We start from the raw sequence: 9,015 nt of genomic DNA on the forward strand, positions 1-9,015 counted from the left end.
CCACGAGCTCCTCGCACAAAGCTAAGCTCCCAAGCGTCTCGCACAAAGCTACGCTCCCGAGCATCTGGCACAAAGCTACGCTCCAACCAAGTGTCTCGCACAAAGCTACACTTAGTTCACCTGAGTGTCTTGCACATAGCTACACTCCTTTCTACATTTAGTAGAGATACAATTGTTGTTGAAAGAAATAAAGATTTCTTTTCTAAGACTTGAATTCTCTCGTGTATAACTCAATATATCAGCACTTTGGATTTTTCGTTGTAAGTCCGATGCAACCGTAATTGCCTCTATATCTCGTTCGTGCTCTCTCTTGTCTTCAAGTCTTCTTGGGCTTTTTATAATTCAAGAATTATATGCCCGTTATGAACATTCAAATTTTGAACGTTCACTTGATCTGATTGGTCATTCTAATTTGATCTTGATGGCCATACCTCCTCATTTAATGACCATACCGTTGATCTGATAAGATCTCCATTTTGATCTGCACATTTAATGTCTCTGGTAATTTTGAAAAATTACCTCTACAAACTACTCACAAAATTCTTCTAATTCGGCTTGATTGAACTTTGAAACTTGTAGCCTCCAATTTTTGACTTGTTGTATTGACAGCCTCATATTGTGGACTTTGTATCCTTCAGAGCTTTATATTTTTGACTTTGTTGCATTCTTGATTTGATCTTGGGCAAGTTGATCTTTCAAAATATTTTTTGGGTGGTTCTTGCTTGAGTATAAACAATGATCTTTAGAAGATCACCACCTTCAAATTTCTTTTGGTTCATGGCATCACGTACTGGACCTTGTAGATATATATGAAGCATGCAAAAATGGCTCAGTGTAAGTTCTACTCCAAGTTGCTCCATAACATGCTCTAAAGAGGTCTTCACGCGTATATGGATGTAGTATGAATCACGCGCATAAAGTCTTGCTAAGGTCAACAAGAGTTACTCTCCAAGTAGCTCTATTGACCAAAAGTTCCTCCATAAGTAGCTCCCTTGACTATTTGACTTTGACTTGCTCTCCAAAACTTCAGCCGTGTCAAGTAGCTCCCAAGCTTAGTCTATAAGGACTAAAATGTTGCTTATAGGATTCAAACACTAGACCAATAGGTAGTATGCTCAAGTTTTTAACCATTGCTCCATTTCAACTCATTTTGTTATATTCATCAAGATAATATATTTGATCCTTCTTTGCATTGTGTAGCGTATGGTGTAGAGATAGTGGATCTTGATCTTTCTTTCGCCTTTGACTTGCTCCATAGAGCTTGACTTGCTCCACAACTAGCTCCATAGCATCGTGACACAACTTGCTCCACTTCTTGGTCTTTAAGGCTAAAATGTTCTCCATAGGAATCAAACTTAGAGCTTGACTTGCTCCACAACTAGCTCCATAGCTTCCTCATAGACCAACTTCTTCTTTGGAGTTGGATCATGACAAATCAAACTCGTGCCTTCTAGCAAAGATAACCTTGGTCTTGTCTATTGGATCATATATACTCATGTGTATAGTGGAAGCAAACGATTTACAAGACTCATGACAAAATGAACTCTATAAAACAATCATTCGAACCAATCTAATGTCATGACTTGTCTTCCGGGTCTATTCTCTACACTCTAAAAATAAAATAGGGGATTTCTAGAAATACAAATTGGCTCATCAAAACTATTACAATTTTATTCCTAACACAACATATTTTCAATGCATCAAGTGTGTCACAATATTCTATTGCCCTACATTGACATTTTTAATAATGGATTTTAAATCAATTTATTGAGTTATTTGAATGTATTCTTTGTCAACAAATCCTCCCTAATTAAATAGTTAATATGATTGGCTTCAAACTGTTTTTGTTTTTAAAATTTTTTCATGTTATTGACATAATACTTGGTAAATGAATATATAACATTATTTTGTAGTATAACTTTGATATTTAATTACAAGATAGTGTAAAAAGAAAACAATAATAAACAATGTAGTGAATATAATTAATTAATAAATTTGAAGGTGATGAATATTTGCATTGTAGAAAATACATACAATATAACTAATGAAATTATCTATTTTTAAATTTTTTGATAATGAATATTTTTTTTGAATAAAGGCATTGTTGACATCGAATTATAAATTAAATAAATACATATGTATTTTTTTTTATTGTAACTACTAATTTATTTTTTAAAACTTGAAGGACCATTGGAGGTCATTTTAAACTTGAGGGACCATAGCTGGTAAAACCTTAATACTTAGAGGACCATTGGATATATTAACTCTTAAAAAATGTTAATAACATAATCATGTGCATTACAACTTGTACAATTTTATTTTTGTATTCTATAATGATAAGATATTTTCAAATTTATCATCTTCTCTTTTCTGGATATTCCCTTTATGCAAAAATTTAGTAACATAATACAACGTATCTTTTTAGCTTATTATTATTCTTGAACTGACTTATTACAAATTATTTTCTAACACTTCAATAATAATAATAATAATAATAATAATAATAATAATAACAATAATAATAATAATGGCCATTTTATTATTATTATAAAAATTATATTAGTACATACAAAATAAACTCTTGACATTTATTATTATTACTAGTCTTTTCTATGTTATGTGCAATGCATAAAAACATATGCCCAATATTTATACAATATTAAAAATTTCTAGCAATCATATCCTTACTAATTACAATTTATATGAAATCAAACTTATTTATTATATTAATCTAATATATAATGTCTACAAATATTATTATTATTAAAGAATATAAGAAATATATAGTGGACGCATGTGCATGGTAACAATAATGAAAATATAACAGAAGTTATAACAGTAAGGGTATTTTTATCCAAAAAATTATATAGTAAAACTTAAAAGAACAATGTACAAAACGATAAGCACTAAAAACATGGACAAAAAATTATATAGTAAAACTTAAAAGAACAATGTACAAAACGATTAGCACTATAAACATGGACATAATTACATAAATTAGGGATATAACTTTGATTGAGATTTATTATTATGTTCTTAGATTATTATTATTATTATTATTATTATTATTATTATTACATTATTATTATTATATTCTCTTTGCAACTCTTTTCTTCTTTACGGTAAGAATTATTATTAAATATAATAATATTTTTTTTGAGTACTACTTGTTGGAAAAATAGCAATAAAATGGCATTTAAGTGGTCATTTTGTGGTACAATTTAGAGTGGGGTCCACTTCCGATTTGGGTCGGGTTAAAGTGGATTCGGGTTCTTCGTAGTAAGACGAAGAGATCCATATATTGTACGCTCAAAATGGATAATGGGTGAATGAGAAATTGGTTTTCAAAGTAGACCCATTGGAGATGGAATTTTAAGTGAGGAAAAGCTTATGTAGCTTTGTCCCACATTGGTTGGGAATGAAGATTTGCCCCACTATAAATACAAGAGCCTTTTTAAGGCTAATTGACTTGTATGGCATAGAGGCTCTCTCTCGTGCGCAGGGGGGAGGGTGCAAATCAAATCCAAAAATGAGTTCGAAAAGGCTTGAACTTGTGTGCGCCAAACTTTGCGGGCTAAGTTATGCTAAAATTCCGAACGAGGTTTTCCATCTCAGACCGAGGTTTTCCATCTCAGACCACATGAGATCGAATTGATCTCTCGTTCGAGACATCAAATGAGCTGACCTCGAGAGGTAGTTCGATGTCTCGCGGACGGAGTCGACCGTTCGCGTGCGAGTGCGATGTCGCACGGCCCAGGCTGGCGCGCGCGTCCGATGTCTCGCGGACCAGTGCGATATCTCGCTGCCGGCACGATGTCAGGACTATGTCTCGCACTGCGACTCCAGTAACCTCTCGAACGCGACGTTTCACCTACTGTGTCCGTTCAGAAATGACTCTTGATATTACGGAATTAATTTGATTAATTCCAATCATTATTTTTCAGAGTTATTTCGTGAATAATGGACTGGTAGTGGGTGTAAATGTGTGCTAATGATAGAATTAATTTTCTGCTAGTGGGAGAAGGTTACAAAATGGATTATCAATGTCATGATTAATGCTATGATCCATTTCCTCCACTATATATTCGTTGTGAGCAGTAGGTTTGGAACACACCAAGAACACACGGCATACACTGTTTTCTTCCTCAAAACTCTGCTCACTTTTCCTTCTAGCCACCTGCGTTGAACAAACGTTCCTAGTTCGCCGAATCCAAGTTCGTGTGCTCGAACGATTGGATCGTAGTACGTTTTATCCTGGGAAACCTAGACCGCAACGCTCCAGCACCCCGGGAGGCGGTAAATAAGGTTTTAAAGAGAGTGGCAACACGACTCGTGCTTCCAACCACCCGAGATCGTCTGGATTTCATCCTCAACCGTAATTCAGGTTTTCAACCTTTTGTAGGTTGTAATATTTCCTGTAATATTATCCTTCGTGGATAATTTTCTGATTGTATTTCCATTATTTCCTTGTATTTTCGAGATCAACCTTGTAACAGTCTTAAAACCTTATCTGCTTCTTCCCCTTTCTGATTCTCGGATTTCTGGAAAGAAATGGAAAACACTAAGGGTGTTAATCCGAATGTTGTTGGTGGCAACAATGGTGGGAACGGCAACATTGTTGCACATTCCCAGGCACCAGTGAACGTAGGTTCACAAGGGGGTGTCGGCTCTGAGGGGTATATCCCCACGATGAGGGTACCTACGGTACCGAGTGGTTCGGCTGAAAAGCCGGACAAGTTTTCGGGATCATACTTTAAGAGGTGGCAGCAAAAGATGCTGTTCTACCTCGCTACTCTCGGCTTGTCAAGGTTCTTGACCGAGACGGTTCCAGTGGTTAAGGAACAGAATCGGAACAAAATACACGATGAATCATTCCAGAATACAAATAATGCTCAGAATACACAGATTACACATCTCAGAAGTCAATAAATCATGGAATCCATAACAAGAATCACTCATACACATCTAGATACAAAGGATGATGAACACAAGTCCAGCAATCCACAAATAAAGGTTCACAGACCAATGAGACCATCAAACAAGGCTATAACCCCAAGAAATTCACAGGATTCCAACACCAAATCCTATACACATAGATCATGAGTGAAAATAGGTTTAGTGAGACATGGATGGTTACCTCTTGGAGCTCTTCTCAACCAAGCAATCTTCAATACACCTCACAAGGTACCACCTCCTTCTTGATCATCTTTTTCCCAAGAAAGATCCCCAAAAGAATATAATGAGAACTTATAAAAGACTATGAAAACAAGATGATAAAAGATGTCTTCCTAAGGAGAAACACTTACCCAAGTGCTATAGATCCTAAAAGAGCAATCTTGACTTGAAATCTTGAAGGATGAAGTGTAAGATATGCTTAGAGTTCTTTAGAGGTGAAAGGAGTAGGATGAAATGTATTTTGCAGAAAAAGGAAAGAGAGATAGGGTTTATATGAGTAGGGAAAATCATCACATATATCATGTATGTATCATATTAGGGTATTAAAACAAGACATGGGCTTATTTATAAGAAATGGGTCATCCATACCCAATATTAATTTAATGGATATAAATATGGTCCTTCCAATGATCGGGCGATTACATAATTAATATACTTGTAAGGAATAGAAAGGATCCAATTAAAGAACATCCCTTACAAAATTAATTCAAGGAAATTGGGCCTTGGAATAAATAAATAATTCCGGATGGGAAAATATATATATCTATAAGAAGGTCGGAGCCCAATTAAATTAAATTAATTACACGGTAGAATTAATTACCGGGTTTTAAGGCTTGAATTAAATACGGGGTATTACAAATATACATAATGTACTCTTTTCCTCAACTATGTTTTTCCTATATGGTTTTTTCTAATAAGGCTTTTAACTTGGCATGAGAATGATGCAGTAATATGTGAAGGAGAGCGTTGTAAAAAAGTAAATGAGGACATTAAGATTTTTATTATGATAATATATCTTTTATAGACATTAAAACTCTGTCTCTTATAAATATTATATGACTGAAGGATAAATATAAGGAGCATTTCTTTCTCATTTAATCTCTTGTCTTCTCTCGTACTTTTGTATACTGCTATATCTATTGCATTTTTGGGATGAGAAGGATGCAACAATTCACACTTGAAACATATTGATTTACAACATAAACTTAATTGCATAAAGTTATACAAAATATTATATTATTAGCAATATTAATGAAACTTTACTTCATATTACTCTTTTTCTCTCCAAGTTGCACTCAAACTTCAAAACTTTGCGGGAGAAATGTAGAACACTCCACCTCACTAGAAAAAAAAATGGTGCAATAGAGATCAGTGATATGATTTTGCAGTAACTAAGTCATGAAGTTTGTTATGATTTTGATGATGGAAGATAAATAAGAGGTAAATTTTTATTATTAGTCATAGTTAACTATACTTTTTAAAGAATAACAAGAAAATTTAGCATATTTGTTAATGGGGACCAAAAGTGTTTTATTGGCGATAACTAAGAACTAAAAGTAGTAACAAATACATCATATAAGGACTAAATTTGCAAATAACCTATAGCAAAGGGATTAATAATTCATTAAAAATATTGATTAATTTTGTTTTTTTGAGTGCTACTAACTCTATTACAATGTAGTATTTTTTCATAATTACTTTTCAATCTATTTAAACACAAATTAAAGAGCTAATAAAAATCATTTCGTTTCATTAGATCACAAGATCATTGGCATATTCATTTGATTATTTAATTGCATAATATATTATTACGTATTTCTCGTTTCGAGGAAAAAAAATCATGAAGAATTCTAGTAATTAGAAGTAACAAAAGCTTAAGGATGCCACAAGAAAAATATTTTCATTGAAAAAAGTAGCAGTACGTATGCCAGTATACACATAGATACAATTTTTCAAATGGGAAAACAATGGACATACACCCCCAAAGTTTCTTCACATTTTCTGAACAAACATAGACACCAAGATCAAACACCTGGAATTAAATACTAAGAATAAAATTGAAATCCAAATTAAACACAAAATAATTAAAAACTTGTAAAGATTTATTAAATTTTTTGGTCAAAGAAGCATTGACCTTTAATTTGCATGTTCGATCACCTCTTCCAACTTCTACTTCTTGAGAGTGGATCTGTGATTCCTCCGACAACCCAAGTCTCGTTTGCAATTTCTGAAGAGAATTTGTAGAAATCTTTTCCGTATCTCATCACCACTAAGCTCTCTTTCTTCTTCTCCTTATTCTTCTCGTTATTGCTCTCTTCTTCCTCGGCCGCCATTTTTAATTTCTTCTCTTCTTCTTCTTGTTTCTCTTGTCTCTCCTCCAGCCAGCTTTTCGCCGGAGCGGAACGGCAGCGCATGAGTAAGAGCGCGTTCGGCGGTGGTCCGGTGGGCAGATTTCGGCTCTCTGATAAATCATCTCCAACTTCTTCTGTGGATTTGGGCTCTGGGTTTTGGTTTTCTTGCAAGACCATGAACCATTTGGAGAACATGGTTCTGGAACTCTCGCTCTCGTCGTTTGCTTTGCCTTTATCTCGGAAATCTTCTTCTTCCTCGTCTTCCGCCTCCTCGTCCTCCTCGTCCTCGTCGTCGGAAGTGACGTCGGCGGAGGGGAAGGAGCCGAAGCATCGGAAATCAAACGTTATGTTACGTAAACACGTGAGGAATTGCATAACATCTTTCTTGAACCCGAACGTTGTCTCGATCCAGGCCGGTTTCCTCTTATACTTTTGGCTCTTGTGGAGCCGCTCGATCTCTTCCATGACGGATTGCCAGTTCTTGCACGAATCGGGTTTGGCCGGCCGGCCCGGCCGGACCTTGATCTGGCCGGCGCAGGTGACTTTCGGCGACGTGGGCTCTGCGATCTCGGAGGTTTTGGATTTGGCCCATAGTAGAGGACTGGCTTGGCCGCCAGATCGGACGGCGGTTAATTTTTTGTGGTGGTGGTGGCGCTTGTTTTGTTCTGAGGGTCTTGCGGGGCTGCAAATGGGTTTGGGCATAAGAGTTAGATGAGCTCTAGAGGGAAAACAGACTAAAAGGTCTGTTGATGGTGGCCCTTTGCCCTCTCTACCTTTCATTGTGTTTTTTTTGTATGTTTATGGCTAGTTGAGCTCTCTGTACTCTCTCCTCTTTCTTCTTCTTCTTCAAGACTCTTTATTCTGTTAGCTTTCTTTTGAATCAGATCTCGAGGTAGCGGATGTGTTTTTAGGAGGTATTTGATTGGGTTGCGCTTTTGAAGAGGTTTGAAACAAAAGAAAGTGAGGGGTGGCAAATGCAAATGTATCGCCAACTTTATGGTAGGTGCTCACATGTAATTAAATAGATTATGTTAGTTTTAGTGTATTTATGTTGTATGAAAAACAATGTGCTTATTAGCGTGTATATATATATATATAACTAGTTTTTTCTATGCGTAATGTGCCCAATATTAATATTTTATAATAAAATTTTAAATTTATTTAGATTTTAGATATTTATATTATTGTAAATAATAATAATAATGTAAAATATTTTTATAAATTTTATATTTATATTTTAAAAAATAGCATATAACTCCAATATATAATGTGTATATATATTATTACTCAAGAAAATAAGAAAATATATAGTGGAGGCATGTGCATAGTAAAAATAGTGGAAAAGATAATGGGAGTTATAACGGTAGGGGTATATTTGTCTAATATATTGTAAAGTACAACTTTTATAGCATAATGTACAAAAAAAAAATTTAACGGAAAAAGCGGACATAAAAGAAGAGTATAACCTTCATTCACACTTATTATGTTTTATTATATAACATAAGGCTCTGTTTGGTAAGCTTATTTTAGAGTTAAGAACTTATTTTAAATTACAAATAAGGTATAAGTTCTGTTTGGTAAAAAAACATAATGTTAAAATAATAATTTATTTTTAAACGAGCCTAATTAACATAATACAAAGTAGCCAAAGACCTTGTGGTCAAGCAGCATAGCTGTGGCCTTCCCAAGTGAGAGGTCACAGGTGCGT

The 9,015-nt window shown here is 34.6% G+C and overlaps 1 protein-coding gene across 1 annotated transcript; it reads right to left on the reverse strand.

Annotated features, from left to right (window-relative positions):
* Positions 1–6,837: 6,837 nt before the first annotated feature.
* Positions 6,838–8,270, reverse strand: LOC116019068. Its single transcript, XM_031259150.1, has 2 exons — positions 7,091–8,270; positions 6,838–6,988 (listed from the first exon to the last, which is right to left on the reverse strand). The coding sequence occupies exon 1, from the start codon at positions 8,085–8,087 to the stop codon at positions 7,110–7,112; it is 978 nt and encodes a 325-aa protein (XP_031115010.1). The 5' UTR covers positions 8,088–8,270; the 3' UTR covers positions 6,838–6,988; positions 7,091–7,109.
* Between the last annotated feature and the right edge of the window lie 745 nt (positions 8,271–9,015).

The sequence above is a fragment of the Ipomoea triloba genome, chromosome 5 (genome assembly GCF_003576645.1).
Source record: "Ipomoea triloba cultivar NCNSP0323 chromosome 5, ASM357664v1".
NCBI lineage: Eukaryota > Viridiplantae > Streptophyta > Magnoliopsida > Solanales > Convolvulaceae > Ipomoea > Ipomoea triloba.

Coding starts and splice junctions, on each gene's coding strand:
- LOC116019068 (XM_031259150.1), bottom strand. CDS start 8,087: ATGAAAGGTAGAGAGGGCAAAGGGCCACCATCAACAGACCTTTTAGTC.